Source organism: Physella acuta, unplaced genomic scaffold (genome assembly GCF_028476545.2).
Source record: "Physella acuta isolate Inbredline_101_S28 unplaced genomic scaffold, ASM2847654v3 ptg001149l, whole genome shotgun sequence".
NCBI classification, from domain to species: domain Eukaryota; kingdom Metazoa; phylum Mollusca; class Gastropoda; family Physidae; genus Physella; species Physella acuta.
In genome coordinates this window covers 265,753-287,151 of record NW_026732666.1, presented here as the reverse complement: position 1 = coordinate 287,151, position 21,399 = coordinate 265,753, and the positions used below count along the sequence as shown (strand labels likewise).

At 32.1% G+C, this 21,399-nt stretch overlaps 1 protein-coding gene across 4 annotated transcripts in view; it reads left to right on the top strand.

The window, feature by feature from the left end:
• The window catches only part of LOC131956443 (receptor-type tyrosine-protein phosphatase T), a 76,133-nt gene that overhangs the window by 12,491 nt on the left and 42,243 nt on the right, over positions 1-21,399 (top strand). The window contains exons 9-31 of one of the 4 annotated variants that reach the window (XM_059320882.1): positions 288-428; positions 1,605-1,742; positions 5,114-5,254; positions 5,938-6,075; positions 6,984-7,124; positions 7,326-7,437; positions 7,811-7,929; positions 8,401-8,555; positions 8,646-8,733; positions 8,883-8,959; positions 9,074-9,110; positions 9,202-9,299; positions 9,529-9,648; positions 10,100-10,245; positions 10,383-10,518; positions 12,214-12,360; positions 12,546-12,669; positions 12,796-12,869; positions 13,036-13,173; positions 13,407-13,538; positions 13,912-14,045; positions 14,228-14,363; positions 14,647-17,046. In XM_059320882.1, coding sequence (XP_059176865.1) covers positions 288-428; positions 1,605-1,742; positions 5,114-5,254; positions 5,938-6,075; positions 6,984-7,124; positions 7,326-7,437; positions 7,811-7,929; positions 8,401-8,555; positions 8,646-8,733; positions 8,883-8,959; positions 9,074-9,110; positions 9,202-9,299; positions 9,529-9,648; positions 10,100-10,245; positions 10,383-10,518; positions 12,214-12,360; positions 12,546-12,669; positions 12,796-12,869; positions 13,036-13,173; positions 13,407-13,538; positions 13,912-14,045; positions 14,228-14,363; positions 14,647-14,811 — 2,837 coding nt within the window. In that variant the 3' untranslated portion in view covers positions 14,812-17,046. Of the gene's footprint in view, positions 1-287; positions 429-1,604; positions 1,743-5,113; positions 5,255-5,937; positions 6,076-6,983; positions 7,125-7,325; positions 7,438-7,810; positions 7,930-8,400; positions 8,556-8,645; positions 8,734-8,882; positions 8,960-9,073; positions 9,111-9,201; positions 9,300-9,528; positions 9,649-10,099; positions 10,246-10,382; positions 10,519-12,213; positions 12,361-12,545; positions 12,670-12,795; positions 12,870-13,035; positions 13,174-13,406; positions 13,539-13,911; positions 14,046-14,227; positions 14,364-14,646; positions 17,047-21,399 lie in introns of those variants that run through there. The other 3 variants (XM_059320881.1, XM_059320884.1, XM_059320883.1) reach the window with 3 other exon arrangements.

Genomic DNA, 21,399 nt, shown 5'->3' with positions numbered 1-21,399 from the left:
TGATCTTATGTATGTTGTGCTCATTTGGTCCACCTAAATGTAGTCAAGTGTATTGCATGTAAAATTATATTTAAAAATGAAGCTTAGGATCATGGGGTGTTGGCTGCCGCACTAAAGTTTCCAAAACTTAATAATGTAAATGATTATTTTTATTTAAAGAAAGAAAATGTTTAGACACAATGTTAATTATCATCATTATAATTCCTCTTCATATTTTGTACTAATGTTTTAGTGTTCAGTAAAAATCATATATTAATTAAAGTGTATTGTACCTCACTATATTTCAGAGTGTAGTGCAGGTACGTGGGGTGATGACTGCCGAAACTCTTGTAGTGTAAACTGTCTCAACACAGGCAAGTGTAACCATACGGATGGCACTTGTGATGGAGGTTGTGTGGCAGGGTTTAAACCTCCGCTCTGTACTGAAGGTAAAAAAAATATAATGTACTCTTTATTTTTGTAAAGGTTGGGCGAAATATATATATACATATATATATATATATATATATATATATATATATATATATATATATATATATATATATATATATATATATATATATATATATATATGTATATATATATATATATATATATATATATATATATATATATATATATATATATATATATATATATATATATATACATATATAAAGGAATAAAACACTTGTAAAATGTGGTGTTTTTTTTAAGCGATGATTTTGAGTATTTTTATTTTAAACTAACTTTGCCATAAATCTTAAATAGAACAGAATTAGATCTCGTTACATTTTATATGTGTTAAGTGGGACTAGTGGCCCAAACGTCAAAACAATCTGGACTCTAGGATTAGATGTAGTACATAGCTAGAAATTCCACACCCAATTTGTTTGTAATTTTTAAAAAAATCTTGTATTAACACTATCACATTATCTTTTTTGCTGTATACTTACACACTATAGATTTATATGATGGTAGACGAATACAGAAATAATTCACACAACCAGAAACAGGAAATAATAAACTTTTATTATGAAAACAAGAAAGGTGTTGGTAGCCCACACTCACATTAAAAGTTAAAAAAAAATGTTCAGAAAATTCTGGAGACTAATTTGGAGCAGCCACTCTTTATTTCTGTAAGAAAAAAAAACACATTTAACCATGTAGAACATTTTCTACAGCCTTTATCATAGCCTTCTGATACATATGTTTTAAGCTGATAAATGCAAACAACTCTGAAATAAAAAAAAAATGCTAATAAGTTTAAGCTAATTGTTTAAGCTAATTACTACTTACTTTAAATCCATCATTGAAATTACAAGCCGAATATAAATACTTAAGCAAATTAAGTCCGAAATGTGGGAATTTCCATTGGTGATAGAGTTGCCTCAAATAAAAAGTCGTGGAACTACCCCAATAGCCCGACATCTACTATTATTAAATTTGCTTTACTTTTCTTAAAGAATGGCAGTATCGGATATCTTTAAAGCTGCTATTAGTAAAAAATGATTAAGCTAGGGTTAAATTCAATAATCAGTTAAAGGCATTTGAAAGAAGTATAAAGTACCATATTTGTAAAAGTGCATGGTTTATACTTTCATTTTTTCCACGATATATTTCAGGTTGTGTTAACGGAACGTGGGGCATTAACTGCTCTACTAACTGCAACAAAAACTGCGTTAATGTACACTGTATTTCAGTTAACGGCAGTTGCTCAAAAGGTTGTAATAAAGGATACAAAGGAGAACAATGTTTAACAGGCAATTATTATTTTGATTCTGTGAATATAAACGAGGTTATTTAACCTCTCAGAGCATAGGCCTAATGTATATTGTTTCTTATGTTATAACTACTTTTTATTACATAATGAAATTATTTTAAACATGCTTCTGTTAAGATGTGATATGGGGAGAAAGTAATTCTCAGATTTGAAACTTGAATAGCAAAATGTAATTGTGTACAATAAATGGAGCTTTGAATGTCGCTGTCTGGTAAATTTCAGTCTGTTTAGAGTTTGAATAGCAAATTATTATAAGTAATCATCATCATTTTGTCGTTTTAACTATATTAGCTTAAATTACATGAATTTGGACAAGAATTTTGTTAAGGTCTATGTCATAACAAATAGGTGAAAACCAAACAATACATCGTAAAGAATGTTTAGTAACATGCTGAATAGATAAATATAAACTCATCTAGATTTTAAATAAGATTTCATGTCGTGAGAGATTTACTGTAGTACCAGTTTGAAATATTGCTAAATTTTTTTGTTAATATAACATAAAGCATAGTAAAATGTGTAGAAATAAAGGATGCAAGTAAATATAATTACGATAAGGAATAGGACTATTTGAATTCGCTTTTCTGTTAATGAATCTTAGGTTGATTATCCTGTTATCAATATCAGCACGAGTAAGTTTCCCTTTCAAACCTGACGGTCTATGGGGCAAGTGAAGTAGAGTTCACTTGTTTCTGTGACCTCGGCATATGGAGAGATAGTGTGGTCAGCACTATGCCCAGCCGCCTTTACTTTCCCTAACGTGAGTTAGGTACCCATCAGAGTTGGGTGGATTTAGGGACAGTCTAATGACTTGAACCCGGATTCAAACTCGAGTCCAGCTTTCTACCCCTAAACCACTCAAGCTCATATCAGCGCGAGCTTATAGCATAATAATATAGGAAAGACGCACAACAATAATTCATTGATTATTGTCAAGTTATATATATATATATATATATATATATATATATATATATATATATATATATATATATATATATACTAGCGTACCCGCCCCCCGCGCGTTGCCGCGGGGATAGAAAAAAGTCTGACGAAATATATTAGAAGGATATCACCAATGCATTACCAATCATATGTTCTTAAACGCGTGTCCTTCTTTTCTAAAACTGTGAAATTTAAATGTAAACAATGCTTGCGCTTGGATAATAATTATCGGGACACGGGTTTTCCTACACTACCGCATGAAAACCTTGAGTGTATATTAATCACTCACCGAAATAATGAGGTAGAACACTCTTCGGTGACCACCCATGTGTGAGGGACGTAGAGGGGCGCTCTCAGGGCCCCCCCCCACCCCTGATTACACTACTGCATAGGCGCGGCGTACGACCCCTGGCTCCTTAAAACTAAAGTGACACAAATGAACAGGATTTTTTTCTTTAACACGTAAAAAAATTATTTGACGTATTTTAAATACCAGTGTGACCGATGCAATATGCTAGCGTTACTAATGGTCTATTATTAGATGCTCGATCTCAATTTCTGACTGGATTGTCTAATAATAGATGCTTATTGCATCATTCGCAAAGTGACGAAACTCTACAGTAGGCTCCTCATATTCAAAAGTTATTTTTTTCATCTTTCGCAAGGTGACGAAACTGTACAGAAGGATTTCCTCGCGTTACAAAGTTATTTTTAGAAGCCTGTTGTAGCTTTACCGCTGAATATAGTAGTACCCCTTACTCGCTGTGCAGGACGCTCGATTAACGGATGCCAAGTGCCAACATCGTCGCTCTAAAACTTTGGGCGCCAAAATGTGTATTGACGAAAATTGTACCCTACATAGCGCCGCCCATAACAAACTTTAGTCGTTTTTCTTTCGCAGAAATATTCTCGGGAGTATTTTCATCTACTCCTTAAAGTTTCATGGCACTCGGATGAACCGCATCCGAGTTTTATTTTTCATATACCGTGTATAGAGAAAAAAATCGCTCCCCCCCCCCCCCGGGGCGCCGCCCTTGCAATATTAAACAATATTTTTTTGCAGAACCCTACCCTTGAGTGATCTAATCATCTCCCCAAAGTTTCATGGTACACGGATGAACAGTGTGAAACCGAAATTTTATAAACCGTATATTGAGAAAAATCGCAGCCGCCCGTGGCGCCGCCCTTGCGAAATTAAAAAAAAAGGATTTCTTTACAGAACCCTTCCGTGAATTGTTCTAATCAACTCCCCCAAAGTCTCATGGCTATCGGATAACGGTGTCACACCAAAATCGACTTATTTTTATAAACCATATATAGAGAAAAATCGCACCCTCCCGTGGCGCCGCCCTTGCGAAATTAAAAATGATTGTTTACAGAACCCTTCCCTAGAGTTTTATAATGAACTCCCCAAAGTCTCATGCCTATCGGATAAACGGTGTCACTGCAATTCACTTTTATTATTTTTATATACCGTAAAGAGAGACAAAATCGGACCCTCCCGTGGCGCCGCCCTTGCGAAATTAAAAATTATTTTTGTACAGAACCCTTCCCTAGAGGGGTATAATGAACTCCTCAAAGTCTTATGGCTATCGGATAAACAGTGTGAAATTAAAATAGACTTTCATTTTTATATACCGTATATAGAGAAAAATCGGACCCTCCCGTGGCGCCGCCCTTGCGAAATTAAAAAATATTTTTTTACAGAACCCTTCCCTAGAGTGGTATAATGAACTCCCCAAAGTCTCATGGCTATCGGATGAACAATGCCAAACCAAAATCAACTTTTATTTTTATATACCGTATATAGAAAAAAACAAATCGCGCCCTGTCGGGGCGCCACCCCTGCGAATTTGAAATTTTTTTTTTCGCAGAAACCTCCCCAGGAATATTTTCAACAACTTCCCAAAGTTTCACGGCGATGTGATGAGAGGTGTAGTAATGCATAAAGGACACACAGACACACACACACACAGACATACATTGCTTTTTATATATATAGATATATATATATATATATAGATAGATATATAGATATATAGATATATAGATATATATAGATAAATAGATAGATAAATAGATAGATATATATATATATAGAGTATATATATATATAGAGAGAGAGAGAGTGGAGGTAGTGGTGGGAGAATATTTCCAGATGGATGTGGCGATGATTATAAACACGGGTTGTTTCTGGAAGCTTAGGATCATGGGGTATTGGCTGCCGCACTACTATTTCAAAAAAATATTAAAGTAAAGGATTTTTGTTATTTAAATAAACAAAATGTTTAAATGCATCGTTAGTTATAATCATTTAAATTTCCCTTCGTATATTTGAAATATGCTTTAGTGATCAGTTAAACATCATATATAAATTAAAATGTATCGTACCTCAATATATTTCAGAATGTAGTCCAGGTACATGGGGTGATGACTGCCGAAACTCTTGTAGTGTGAACTGTTTTAATAAAAACAACTGTAACCATATTGACGGCACGTGTGATGGAGGTTGTGTGACGGGGTTTAAACCTCCGCTCTGTACTGAAGGTTAAAAAAAAATTTGCTCTTATTTTTCTAAAAGTTGGGCCTTACGTATATATCATTAATGACTTAAACACTTGTAAAATGTTTTTTTTTTAAATTTGACGATTTTGAGAATTTTTTTAAAGCTAATTTTGGTACAAAGTTTAAATCGAACATCATCAGATTATTGTACATTTATGTATGTGTTAATTGGGACAAGTGGCCCAAATGTTAAAACAAGCTGGACTCTTGGGTTGGATGTAGTATATAGAGTGTCAAGGAAAAATTCCACACCCTAGTTTCTTGTAATTGTTAAAAATATTGTATTAACACTGCCAAATTATCTTATTTCATGTATACTTACACATTATATATTTTATGTTTGCTCTAAATATCAACAAAAATGAATTTGCTCATTTTTGATTTTGATGTATTGTATTTAGAAGAAAATAAAAGAAAATTATGTCTTTGTTTAACCACTTCTATAAATTTTGGATTATACTAGTATTACCTCTATAATTTAAAACTTACTTTTTTGTAAAATTACGCCTGTACATTTCAGAGAATCTGCTTTTGTTTTGTTACACATTCTTAAAAAAAATCTAAATTAAGTTCATAGGAGAATTACTCGAATACTAATTAGAGATTTTTCATTGAAATTTATTAATTTATTTTTAAACTTCCATTCTTCCTACGACATATTTTAGAATGTGACAAAGGCACGTGGGGCAGTAACTGTTCTGAAGCATGTAACAAGAGCTGTATTGAGGACGTGTGTAATTCAATTAACGGGAGTTGCTTGAAAGGTTGTAAAGAAGGATACAAGGGACTACAATGTTCAGAAAGTACGTATTACTTTTATTTAAAGCGAACAATGTATAGTACAAGCATTTTCTTCTCACGTGTTGGCATTCATGATTACTTTAAAGTATTTAGTGAATACATTTTATGTAATTAATACTTTTTAAACACCGTAGTGTAAACATGTGACATGGACACAATATGTGCTTGGAATTGCAGCTTGAATTGCAAAAACTAATTCGTAAAATTAAAAGATCTTCTTTTGTATTGTGTGTCAGCAAAACTACGTTGATATTTCATTCTGGTTTTAAGTGCTCATAGCAGATGCTCTGTACAATATGCCTCCAACTTAAAAAAAGAAAATTACTAAGTCATATTACCTATTGTAATACCACTCATAATGCAAGCTACTTATTCAGTAAGCTTGCTTAGTGACCTTAAGGGCAAAAACCAAGCAACCCTACCGATGGAAATTATTAGGAATTACAACGTAATTAATAAAAATTACATAGACCCATCTAGCTTTAAAAAGAGAACACAGTATTACACTTCATATCGTGAGACTGATGTATTTCCATGTTTGAAACCTTGAATATTCGATAATAATATGATAATTATGGTAAGTATAATAAAATGTGAAATATTTAATCTATGGTTAGATTAATATGTAAGCAATTTAAGCACGAGTAATTTTAGCTATGTTATAGGCTTATGATATATATACACACACACACACACATATATATATATATATATATATATATATATATATATATATATATATATATATATATATATATATATATATATATATTGTCGTTCTGATATGTTTAATTGATCATTGGATTTGTGTGTAATTTTAAAAACACTGTTAAGCTAGGATCATTGAACCGACAATACTAAGTAAATTTAAATATATTATTTGTATATATTCAGGAATCTTTTATTTTAGAATGTGATAGCGGAACTTGGGGAATGGAGTGTAAAAATAATTGCAGCGTAAACTGTTTGACACCGAATAGTTGCAGCCATATCAACGGAGATTGTATATTTGGATGTGCTAGAGGATACACTCTCGCAAACTGTTCACTAGGTTTGTAATTTTTCTAATCTGCGAGTTTTAATACTTCAGAATTTGATTTTGATGTAACACCTTAAAAACTTTAACTTCGAGTAATTATACGTTTTCATCGCTATTAATAACCCACATTGAATGAAAAGCAACTATCACCTGGTAACTGGGGTTCATGTGAAGACTTTCGTAAATGACCAAACACAATTTTTACTCCATCAGCACAAACAGCAAGTGTGACTGCGGACAATGATCTTATAATTATAGTGGCTGTTGTTGTCGCTGGTGTAGTTCTTGTAGCCGCTTGTATTGCTGGTGTGATCATATTGTACAGGTAGGTACACTTTTTAAAATCTGTATCTTATTTAAATTATATATGTTATTGCAATTACTTTAAAACAAAGTAATCTAGGCCTACCCAACACACTGTAGAGTAAAAATCCTACGTATTGTATAAATAATAGCTTTAATAATCTAGACTGTAGGCTTATAGTTTTTAATAAATAATAACACCTCTAACTATTGAAAAATAGTACAATTAAAACTGACGAGTAGGCCTAATTACATTTAACGTATTTGTAAAATTTGAAATTTGGAAATTGTTTTAGAGATTTAAATTTCCAATGAATGAGTTGATGTAGGCTACCAACTAAACAAAATAATATAATACATATTCACAAAACATTATCTTCTTGGTAATTTATTAGAAGGCGCGCCACACAAAGACCTAAGACAAGAGAAATTGATCTAGACAAAACAGAGGAGGATAACAGCTGTATGCCTTGCCTTGATAGCGATGAAAATGGTCTCTCAGCTTCTACTACAGGTATAGTAACTGTAGCATTGGAGCTAAATATTATAAGGGTGAATCATTATGTTTTGCTTAGCTTAGCATACGATGCATTAACATAGTGTGTTTTTGCTGTGTATCTTTGCATTAGTCTAAATAAAATCCTCGGCTGTTGTTAATTATAAAGAAAAACACACGACCTTTTTGCCGCTCCATTTACTCCCTTTCCATCTTCACAAAATGTCCGAACAATGTAATGTCACACTCAGCTACCGATTTTTTTTTAATTATTACTAATTGAGTTATTTCCCTTCTTAAAAGAAATAACAGTGTTAGGTTAGTTTTGAGCGAAATAATTAATTAAGTTGTTTCTCTTCAGAAATAAATTAAATATTTGTTAATGTGTATCGAGCTGTTTAAATATTTAGGAAACTGAACACTTAACTTTGTCTATTACATACTCTTTTAGAAAAATATCCCTACATGTGTCATGTTCTTTCTATACAGCTCTATATGAAGACAAGAATACGAAGCAAGTAGTTGATTCTAACAATGGATACTACAATACGGTTTCTATCCAAGAAGATACTTCCATTCCTGTTGAAGAACTTAATGCGTTTTTGAGCACTCGTGATAAACTATTCCTTGAACAACAGTTTAAGGTAAATATAATGTAAAAAAGCACATTTTGTACAACACTTTTCTAGTTAGGTTTTACGCTTTGATTGTCAGTAAAATTGTGTGTTCACCAGAATCTACCCGCTCCCAAAGATGTTTCAACAAGTGTTGGGTTAAGTGAGTTAAACAAACACAAGAACAGATTTAAGAACATTTGTGCATGTAAGATGTTTTTTATGCATAAATCTTTAATTTAAAATTATTAAACTCTTAGCTTTTAGTACAAATATGTTAGTAAATATAGAATAAAGAACTTATTTCATATTTAAACTTACTGAACGTAAATATATGGGTACGTGATCATTTCTCAGATGACCACTCTAGAGTCCATCTGGAAATAAACACAGATGAAAATGAAGGAGACTATATTAATGCTTGTTATGTTGAGGTATGCACTATTTAGAGTATTTTAAAACTATTCACATAAAGTGATAAAGCATTCGCTATTTGTATTATATTTTAAAAATTAATAATACCAAATTGTTATATCTGATTTTTTTAGGGATATAAAAATGAAGAGAGATTTATAGCATCCCAAGGTAATTCTTGAGAAATATATTAAAATTGTAGATTTCAAATATGAGTGGTGTGCTTATTGTTTACTTACTTATTCTATTCATTTATTCTCAGGCCCCAATCGTGTGATTTTAAACGACTTTATCAGAATGTTATGGGAACAAAAAGTTGATAAAGTTGTGATGCTGACTAATCTTTTTGAGGAAGGAAAAGTAAAATATGGTTGACTTGTGTTTAAAACCATAACATTTGTGTTTCAAACATCAAAACATTTTATAATTTACAAAATCAGAAATAATGTTTTAATATGATATTAGGCCTACATATTTTCTATATTAAAATTTTCATTTTTAAATACTTAAATGTTCACCAATCACTATAATAACTCATTGACTAAGTAATTAAATAATTTAATTTTGAAACAAGTATAAATGTTTCTAGCCGAAATGTGAGCAGTACTGGCCAGATGAAGACGAGGCTACATTTGGTCTGATCACAGTCAAACTGACAGTCACTGATGTGTTCGCTGACTACACCATCAGACAATTTATTCTAAGTAAAGTAAGTTAAAGAAACATACTGTAGAAACATAACCAATATTGTGTTAGAATCATGCAAACTATCCTCAGAAAAGTAATTCAGTTTACAGTATTTTTAAGGATACTTTTGTGCTATGATATATATTATTTACAAAAAGTACCTTATTTGTAATATTAATCAAATGGTTAAACAATGCAATATTACTTTATGTAGATTACCGAAATTAAATAATAAATCAGCATACTATATATACTATTAACTTACTTGGTAAAAAAATATCGTTACAATATATCAATATATTGCCAATTAAACTGAAAGAAATGGTAATTTATTATCAACTAGAACAGAGGAATAACATTATTACCCCAGTTTGAAATTTAAATAAAAAGTGGCGTATTTCACTATGTTCCATTTTAATTAGTGTAAAATATTATGTTTTGGTTCAATTAAACATTATTTATCCTCTCCACAGAAAGGCCACCCACCACACACAGTGAAACAATTCCATTTTACATCATGGCCTGACCAAGGTGTTCCATTAACTCCATGGGCTCTTGTAGATTTTGAGCAGAGAGTGGCATCACAGCCTACAGCCACACCAGTTGTTGTACATTGCAGGTAAATAAAATTAGAAAATTATTCAACATTTTAATAATATGTAACATGTATTCTGTTTTTTTAGACCAATGGGAACTAATACATATTTCAAACCAAAGTCAGCTTGATGGATTCGTAATTGTTCAATTCTTTACTAGTGCTGGTGTGGGACGTACTGGAACCTTCATAGCTCTACGTCACGTGATGAGAGAAGCTGAGGACACTGGACGCGTGGATTTCTTTAAAACTTTAATCAAACTCAGACAGGCCAGAGTCTTGATGATACAGACTGCTGTAAGTTGTGTTGGTAAAATTTTAATCAAACTCAGACAGTCCAGAGTCTTGATGATACAGACTGCTGTAAGTTGTGTCTTGTGTTGGTAAAACTTAAATCAAACTCAGACAGGCCAGAGTCTTGATGATACAGACTGCTGTAAGTTGTGTTGGTAAAATTTTAATCAAACTCAGACAGTCCAGAGTCTTGATGATACAGACTGCTGTAAGTTGTGTGTTGTGTTGGTAAAACTTTAATCAAACTCAGACAGGCCAGAGTCTTGATGATACAGACTGCTGTAAGTTGTGTTGGTAAAACTTTAATCAAACTCAGACAGGCCAGAGTCTTGATGATACAGGCTGCTGTAAGTTGTGTGTTGTGTTGGTAAAACGTTAATCAAACCCAGACAGGCTAGAGTCTCGATGATACAGACTGCTGTACGTTGTGTGTTGTGTTGGTAAAACTTTAATCAAACTCAGACAGGCCAGAGTCTTGATGATACAGACTGCTGTAAGTTGTGTTGGTAAAACTTTAATCAAACTTAGACAGGCCAGAGTCTTGATGATACAGACTGCTGTATGTTGTGTGTTGTGTTGGTAAAACTTTAATCAAACTCAGACAGACCAGAGTCTTGATGATACAGACTGCTGTAAGTTGTGTGTTGTGTTGGTAAAACTTTAATCAAACTCAGACAGGCCAGAGTCTTGATGATACAGACTGCTGTAAGTTGTGTTGGTAAAATTTTAATCAAACTCAGACAGTCCAGAGTCTTGATGATACAGACTGCTGTAAGTTGTGTGTTGTGTTGGTAAAACTTTAATCAAACTCAGACAGGCCAGAGTCTTGATGATACAGACTGCTGTAAGTTGTGTTGGTAAAACTTTAATCAAACTCAGACAGGCCAGAGTCTTGATGATACAGACTGCTGTAAGTTGTGTTGGTAAAACTTTAATCAAACTCAGACAGGCCAGAGTCTTGATGATACAGGCTGCTGTAAGTTGTGTGTTGTGTTGGTAAAACGTTAATCAAACCCAGACAGGCTAGAGTCTCGATGATACAGACTGCTGTACGTTGTGTGTTGTGTTGGTAAAACTTTAATCAAACTCAGACAGGCCAGAGTCTTGATGATACAGACTGCTGTAAGTTGTGTTGGTAAAACTTTAATCAAACTTAGACAGGCCAGAGTCTTGATGATACAGACTGCTGTATGTTGTGTGTTGTGTTGGTAAAACTTTAATCAAACACAGACAGGCCAGAGTCTTGATGATACAGACTGCTGTAAGTTGTGTTGGTAAAACTTTAATAAAACCCAGACAGGCCAGAGTCTTGATGATACAGACTGCTGTAAGTTGTGTGTTGTGTCGGTAAAACTTTAATCAAACTTAGACAGGCCAGAGTCTTGATGATGCAGAAAGGTTGTAAGTTATGCGTTGTGTTTGTAATGTTTTCAATGTTTTTCGATTTAATGTAATGTGTTGTTCATACATTTAAATTGTAACTCAAGATTTATAAGATTTATAATGTAAAAGCAAGCTGGTAATTCATAGCAAAATTATTTTACACTTTATAAATTTAAATTAGAATTAACATAATTATAAACACTAAAACGGAAAATATTATTTTAATATTATTAAACTTAAAATGCATCAAATGCTATTGTTTGTAGTAGAACAAAGCTGTGTTTTCTGGTCTAGAAATTTTTATTTTGTATTCAGGAACAGTACGAGTTTCTACATAAAGCAGCTTGTGTTGCCTTGGTGTGTATGAAAACAACTGTGGCGTCCAGTGACATTGAAGAAAGAATTAAATTTCTACACAAAAAAACAAAGTCTGGTCAAAGTCATTTGCAGAAAGAATTTGAGGTTGTTTATTTTTTTATTAATTTATAATATTTTTCTTCTGCTGTAACTAAAAGTAATTAGAGAAATCACCTTCAGCTTAGTTAGATATAAAAGTTCTGTGAAGATATATATTTTTAAAATTTTTCATTTTTTAAAATATTCTTTTATAACTAATAAATTAATCTTCCATTTCTTTTAACATCCAGGCAGTTTGCAGCTTGTGTCAAAATGTGGATGATGGTCACAAAGAATTTGATGTAGGTGATGTTTACCAGAACACAAGTACTGCAGTCAAACAACAGAAGGACAGAGATACAAAGATTTTACCACGTATGAAACAGCTATTAGGAGTGTAGTAGTTTAGAGGAAACATGCATTTTTTTTTATTTAACCCATCTAAAGAAAAATAAATTATAGGAACTTATTTTAAACATAGAATAAAATATTTCTCCACAGACAAAATGTACAGAGCACAGCTTGCTAAAGATACAGCTAATACAAGTGACTATATAAATGCTGTTCTAATTCCAGTATGAATTTTCAATTAATATTCTATCATATTTGATACTTTAAATTACGATTATGATATATGGAAAAGATAATTTTAGAACAGTCAGTTACGATTGTATCAAACATTGATTTTGCTAGACATTTATTCTAACGTGTTTAACACTGAAATGTAATTGATGTTTTCAGAGTTTCAGAAAAAATAGACATCAAATTTTAACACAGCTTCCCCTCCCTTCAACTGTGGTTGACTTTTATAGACTGGTAACTCAGTACAGAGTGTCACTGGCTGTGGCGTTTGATGGGGATGTTCAGTCACAAGATTATGTATGTGGTTATATGCATTTCATGTAGAATAACTTCATTTATTTGTGGTTATCTTCCTTTTATTTACTATCATTGAATTATCTATGTGGTATGTGTCTATGTATTTACTTTCACAAAGTTTAATGTGGGATAATATGACCATAAAAGATTATGTATCTTGCTTGTTGCCTATGGAAATTTTAATATATAAAATATTTAATTTATTAGATATATTTTTTTGTCTTTTGTAACAGACGATAGGGAATTACCTCCCTGTGAGTACAACCGAACCATTAACATGTGAACCTTTTGTGATTTCAACCAGTGAAATCAAGGGAGATAATATCCTGGAAGAGCAGAAACTGACCATCACTAGAACTTCACAGGTAGTTTTTTATTTATGCTGCAAATTCTTTTAAACACAAGAATACTTATTATCGTGACTTTTGTGTTCCCTTGTAATCTACAATTAATCATTTAAAGGTAAAATGTTTTTAGTGTTTAGTTTTCACTTTTGAGATTTCATCTCTTAGGTGTTTAAAATAGATACATTACATAATAGCCTTGATATATATATATATATATATATATATATATATATATATATATATATATATATATATATATATATATATATATATATATATATATGTATGTACATGTTTTTATTTAAATAAGTATTTATGTATGCTTTGTAAAGTTCATTAAGGTTGTAAAATAAAACATATTGTAATTTATATTGATGTTTCTTTTTAACAGAAAAAGGAGACCCACACAATGACTCATGTAAAAGCTGCTATAAAAAAACTGGATCCAAAAAAACTTTATCAAATTATTCAGAAAGTCAGGTCACAGGCATACAAGTTTAATGGGAGAATTCTGTTCATGTGCAGGTTGTTACATTTGTATGTTTTTTTAGCCTTCAGGTTAGCAGTACATTTAGTCATTTTTAGCTACTTAGGATAATTTACAAGAACACTAGAAGAAAGAATACAACTACTTGTTAAAAATTAGCTAATTACAGCTTGTGAGATGATTTACAACAACTGAAATAATGTTATGTTAACGTGTTTAGTGATGGAGCAGAATGGAGTGGTTTGGCAAGTGTTCTCACACTGTTGTTGGATAGAATGGACCACGACCAGCGTCTAACTGTTCCACTTGTTGTTGGTGCTATCAAGAGTGTACGGCCGGAAGTTATTTCATCATTGGTAAATATTTTTTGAAGTCTATTCATTTTTTCGAAAGTAATTTTTTAAAACTGTAAAATAAAATAAAAACGTATACTTTGTGTAAATATAAAATACATTAAGCAAATGCATCAGAAACAATTTAATACTATAAATATTACATTACTAAACACTTACTTGGAAATAAATAAATGTAAATAATGTTTAAATAATTCTTGAAATAATTCTATACTGTGATTTTTTTTTATTTTGGATAAAATAAATATGAATTATAGATTGATATAATATTATTCACGTTCCACAGAGTCAGTATGAAGTTTTGTATAAAGTGTTGGAGAGATACCATGAGGTGACATCTTCATACAACAATGTTGGTGACGTCAGGATTGTGCCAATTATTCAGACAAGTGAGAAGGGACCACATGAAGACTCTGTGTACGCCAACAATGATGTTACATCAGCTGTTTGAGCTATTGTTTTTATTGTTTATTATAAAATGACTTAATGAATGTTACTAACAAAATCTAAAGACATTATACACAGTTATTATAAATAGTAAAAATTATGAAACTGGTAAAGTCTATTACAGCCTTTATACATGTTAGGTTTTCATTCTGCTTAGGTTTGAAATAATAAGGTAAATATTTGTAAAATAGAAGCGTGTTTATCGCATATTCTAAAATTAAAGGAAAAATAAAATCTAGATATAAATCTATTTATTTATGCTACATGTTTGCAATGTAATAACAATTATTTAATAGTGTGCTCTGTTATATTGTAAAGGATGCTTTCAGGGCACATAACTCTGTACATTGTTGTAACTTTCCTTTTCATGTTTTTACATTTTTATTATTTTTAGGTATCATGTGCTATGGCATAGGCAGGGGTGTGTTGGGGGAGGGGAGGGAAGTTAATCCCAAACCCCAACTCCTACGATCAATCATGTAATAGTACACTTCTTGAATGAATCTACAACTATTAATTATGCCGAAGTCACAGAAATAAGTTAACTCTACTTCACTTGCCCAATAGACCGTCAGGTTTGAAAGGGAAACTTTTTATTAATGGCCGCTGGCTTGTGTTACTCTCAAAAATTAATTTTCAATATTTAGGGAGTCAGGAGATCAAGATTTTTTATTCTTTAAACTTATTTAAAAAGTTTCATTTTCCTTTATACTTTTAGAAATTGCATGTGTAATGTGTCTCTAATCAGTCTCTATTCCTTTATAAAGTGTACAGAGCAAAGACTTAGCACTACTTATGAATTTAATTCAAATGTAAATTTGTTTATCTGATTCCAAATGATCACAACATTCTTTATATTTAAAAATTAACATCGCCATGACATTTAATACGAAAATTTTACAATCCATTAAAATAATCCTAAATAATATACTATATATATTTTACTGTGAATTATTTTGTTTGAGATATTTAGTCTGAGATCATTTGTCCTGTCTGCACCCTCCCCCACCCACCGACCCCAACAAATTATCTATCACTTCGAGAATACCTAATATGCATGTGAAATTAAAGTGAAAACTCATGCATCAACAGAATGCGTGAGCATTTTGCTTAGTGTCTGAAATGGGCCGACATAGTACCAATTAAACAGAATTTCAAACTCTGCCTAGGCAACATAAAAAAGAATTAAGACTCTTCCTAGTCATCCTCTATAACGCAAAAAAAGCGGAACAGTCATAGTATAGAATAGGCTTATACCCTCCAGAATATCTCTTAATTTGAACTCTAACCACAATCCCCACCATAACCCTAATCATATCTATGTCACTATCCCCATCCCGAAGCCTATGCCTAAATTTTCCAAATAAAGTGGTACTTGGCATACCAGTGCCCCATCGCACGAATATTTTGAGATACGAGCAATCGTGCGAGCAATTTTCTCCTTTGCATTTCGAGCGCATGTTTCTGTGTTCACGGAAAGAAACACCAAGAAAAAGATGCAGCAGAACGTACATCGCAGCTCTATGATGACACTTAAAAGTTCCCTTTCTAACCTGACGGTCTATGGGGCAAGTGAAGTAGAGTTCACTTGTTTCTATGACCTCGGCATATGAAGAGATAGTGTGGTCAGCACTATGCCCAGCCGCCTTTATTTTGTCAGGGACGGTCTACTGACTTGAACTTACGGGTTAGCAGTCTAGCTCCCTACTGCTAGACCACCATAACAACACTTGTTTAACACATTTCTGCAACGCTCTGAATTGTGGGTTGCGGAAGGAACAAACATCATTCTTAGGTCTCGTTTTAAGCGGCAAGCACGAGAAACTGAGTAAAGTATGAAAGAAAAAAAGAAAGACAGTAAACAGAAAAGCAGTCACGAAAGTATAAAGTTCGATTTTAGTTCAACTATGTTCAGCATTAATGTTAGCATTAAGTTTTAGGATAAGGTGCAGCGTTGAGAGTGTAACGAGAGAATGGATTAAAGAAACTGAAAGAGTTGGTATTAACATTAGAGAGAGAAAGTGAAAGATGTAGCGCTCCTGCGGCTGACCACTTTACCCTACATATCAGCAAACATTTGCAATAAGCTCGGGTGATTGTAAATGGGTAGGGCCTATTCACTTTTTAAAACCACTTCATTTCTTTACATTCACTTTTATTATGATTTTATACTTAAAATTCTTATTATTATGATTGAATATAACATTTGCTTTTTTTTATGCATCCGTTTTATTAAAAACATGTAATAAAAACAACAGCATTGGCATTTTTTGTGTGTACAAGAGTATGTGTTGTGAAAGGTTTGACTTAAATAAAAGATGTTGATTTTATGACTCGGTGAGAAAGCATGTCGCGTTTTTGGTGTAGGATTGTTTTTACTGGGGAATAAGGTTAGGGCAGTCTGAGTCTTGTTGTGCAATGGTGTGGAACTCTTTGTCCCGTCGTTGTGAATGTAGTCGTTGTCCACGTCATTCTAGTTAATACAATGAGACTTGTGCGATATAAAATCAAATGAAAGAATGTGATCCTGTCAAGTTATTAGTCTAGCTTGATGACGTCGTAAAATAAGTCAGGACTCTAGTATACGTGTGATGAATTCATAGATAGTTAGAACAAAAATATTAGAGGACTAGCTCTCACGTCATAGCTGCTGGATATACACTGTCCTCAGTTATAACTGGGCTGAGACGGAATAATGCCTTTTTATATAATTTCAATAAAGACAAAAAAATTGCTTTGAGATCCGAAAAAATGTTACCAAGCAATTTAAAATTATATCTCCAGTTACCACAATATTTTGATTATGCTAAAAAAATTAAATTTATGAAGTATAAAAAATACAATAACAAACAATACACTTCCTCTTGTGTTAGTACTTCATAGTAAAGTGATCGTTTTTTTAAAAATCTCTACTTCTTGTTCATTCTTACTTATTGAATATTCGTATCCTAAAATGTCGCTTGATTTATATATTAAAGGCGATTTATATATCATACATGTAAAATACATTTATTTTTAGATTGACGTTATTTTTTAAACGTTTCTTTTACATGCTAATGAATAAGCCAGTGGTTCCCAAACTTTTACTAGCAAGGGAGTCGGAACAGGCCATAATTGCGAGGGCATACTGGTGAATTATGCAGTGTTTAGGAAACTAAATCTTTTCTGTTTTCTAAAAGCCCTATTTCGACCTAAATATAGATGGCGTACCATCCGTACGAACCCCCACAGCCGTTGTAACCCATTTTAATCATCCAATTTCAAAAAACGTATTTATTTTCTCCATTCTAGCTTCACAAAATAACAACTCTTCTTTGCTATCATCTGAATGAATATAGAAAATGACAAGCAACTGCGAACACGAACTCACGTCTGTTGATTTATCAACTTGAAAAGCAAACAATGGTGAAAGCTTGATTAAATTAAAAATTTGCTATTTAACATCTACGAACATGTCTGCTATAAGCCGCTGAATAGTATTATTAGGCTGAGATATTTGTTGCATCTTTACTGCACTGGAATCCCCAAAAAATTAACTTCACCATCTTCAACATGCAGTGTTTGATGAGATTTTCTCCTATTGTTTTGCTGTTGTTTTTTTTTTGTTGCTTTTTTTTGCTTAGCATTTTCTACAACGACTTCATTTGATGCTTGCACTAATGCTGTGTTTCATTGAACAAAACGTTGTGTTCAATCATGTTTCTGACGTTTGCAACTAACTTCAGGCGGACGAAAGAACTCCTTATCATGAAAGTAAGTATTAAACAGCAAAAATATGGGTAGAAAACAAGGTTAGTTGTCATGGAAACCAAAAAAAAACTCCGCCATTTTGAATTTTTTGTACTTTTAAAAATGCTATTTTATTTATGCACTTATAGCAATCAAATTTAAACTGCTTATATTTCAGTATATTAAAATTTTGTCACGAGAACTTTTTGAAATGGCTACTAGTAAGAATTTTTACAAGGTCTAAAATATAGAACACATTTTAGTATTCAAAAGTTGAAAAATGTGCATGTTATTCACCAAATACTTTTTTCCCATGAAAGCCATCACAATTCCCTCGTGACAAAAGTTGTATTTTTGCATGAAGAGTAATTACTAAAAAATATGGTGGACATTGATTAATAAATAAAAAAAAGTAGTAGGTTTTTAGTGTTAAACACGTGCGAAATGAGAAAACAGTCAAAAGTAACGAAAAAGAGTCACGAAAATACCATTTCTGTGTAAAATGCAAGGCCGATTGTAAGCTTTGTGTGTTTCCGAGATGATGGAAGATATCAAATACATCAGAAATCCAGATTTTCAACGATGCCAAATACAATATGCTAACTATGATTTATTATTTTTTAATGCTTGTTGGTGTGAAGGCATTGGATCGGGTGGAAGGGAGGAGGTTAGCGAAACACCTATACATAGTTCATGCATACACACACACATATATATATATATATAGGCCCTATAGTTTTATGGCGATCGGATGAGAGGTGTAGTACTGCATAAAAAAAGACAGACAGACGTACATTATATATATATATATATATATATATATATATATATATATATATATAAATTAAATACATATACTTCCTTTATAGCCACAACGTAATAAAATGAAGTATTGGATACGTAAATAGGAACAATATATCAAAACATTTCAACATGGCAGTTACAATTTTTAAAATGTATTTGTTTTAGAGAATCTTGCCATAACTTACACAGCCACATTCATTCGGAAATTAGTCGCATTTGGGAAATTGTCCATTTATATATTTCTCTCATTCAGGAAAACGTCCATTCGGGCATTCGTCGCATTCGGGCAAGTGTCCGTTCACGTAAACGGCCTTCGGTCAAACGGCATTTGGGCAATTGTCTTTCGGGAAAACGTCCGGCTCCTTACTGTAAATGTAGATCCTATACTGATACTAACCAGTTTTTAAAGGCAAACGTATTGGTAATTAAACACAAACGTTTTCAAATTTAATTAAGTGGATATGCGCCGTTTATTTCTATTTTTTACAATTTAAAATCCAAAGCCATTTTGAATACTATTACCATGTTAGGCAAATGAAAGTAAGTATTAAACAGCAAAAATGTGGGTAGAAAACAAGGTTAGTTGTCATGGAAACCAAAAAAAAAAACTCCGCCATTTTGAATTTTTTGTACTTTTAAAAATGCTATTTTATTTATGCACTTATAGCAATCAAATTTAAACTGCTTATATTTCAGTATATTAAAATTTTGTCACGAGAACTTTTTGAAATGGCTACTAGTAAGAATTTTTACAAGGTCTAAAATATAGAACACATTTTAGTATTCAAAAGTTGAAAAATGTGCATGTTATTCACCAAATACTTTTTTCCCATGAAAGCCATCACAATTCCCTCGTGACAAAAGTTGTATTTTTGCATGAAGAGTAATTACTAAAAAATATGGTGGACATTGATTAATAAATAAAAAAAGTAGTAGGTTTTTAGTGTTAAACACGTGCGAAATGAGAAAACAGTCAAAAGTAACGAAAAAGAGTCACGAAAATACCATTTCTGTGTAAACTGCAAGGCCGATTGTAAGCTTTGTGTGTTTCCGAGATGATGGAAGATATCAAATACATCAGAAATCCAGATTTCCAACGATGCCAAATACAATATGCTAACTATGATTTATTATTTTTTAATGCTTGTTGGTGTGAAGGCATTGGATCGGGTGGAAGGGAGGAGGTTAGCGAAACACCTATACATAGTTCATGCATACACACACATATATATATATATATATATATATATATAGGCCCTATAGTTTTATGGCGATCGGATGAGAGGTGTAGTACTGCATAAAAAAAGACAGACAGACGTACATTATATATATATATATATATATATATATATATATATATATATATATATATATATATATATATATATATAAATTAAATACATATACTTCCTTTATAGCCACAACGTAATAAAATGAAGTATTGGATACGTAAATAGGAACAATATATCAAAACATTTCAACATGGCAGTTACAATTTTTAAAATGTATTTGTTTTAGAGAATCTTGCAAAAACTCACACAGCCACATTGAAATTGAACGTTTCACGCCAAGACAAAACTACTGCATGTAATGCTGCAGGAGTTGACCAGAGAATTGAAGTCTCCTGGAATATTTCCTATCCTTTTACTTTTTTGTGGTTACAATTTATTCAAGCAAGTAAGCGCTCAATACATGTCTAATTAGCTAAAATCAAATACAAGCAAATTTACTTTGACTCTACGAAAGCAGTCTTATTGTGGGCCCTGGTCTTTTAGAGCATGTGTCATAAATCTTTAATACAGCCATGCATGAATTTGAAAAGTTTTACTGCACTGGTTCACAGCGAAAACATAATTGAAGGGCTCAGTGGAAAAAGTACTTAAGTGTATTTTGAGAGCTTTGAGAAAAATGAGTGCAAAGTTTTTAAATTGAAGCTGAAATACCAAAACAGCTGATGCAAAGTATTCGAATTAAGCTACTTCGGTACTTTTTCCATGGCCCAAATTTACAGGGATGGTTAAGGGTAGGTAATTTAATAATATACCGGTCTTAACTCATT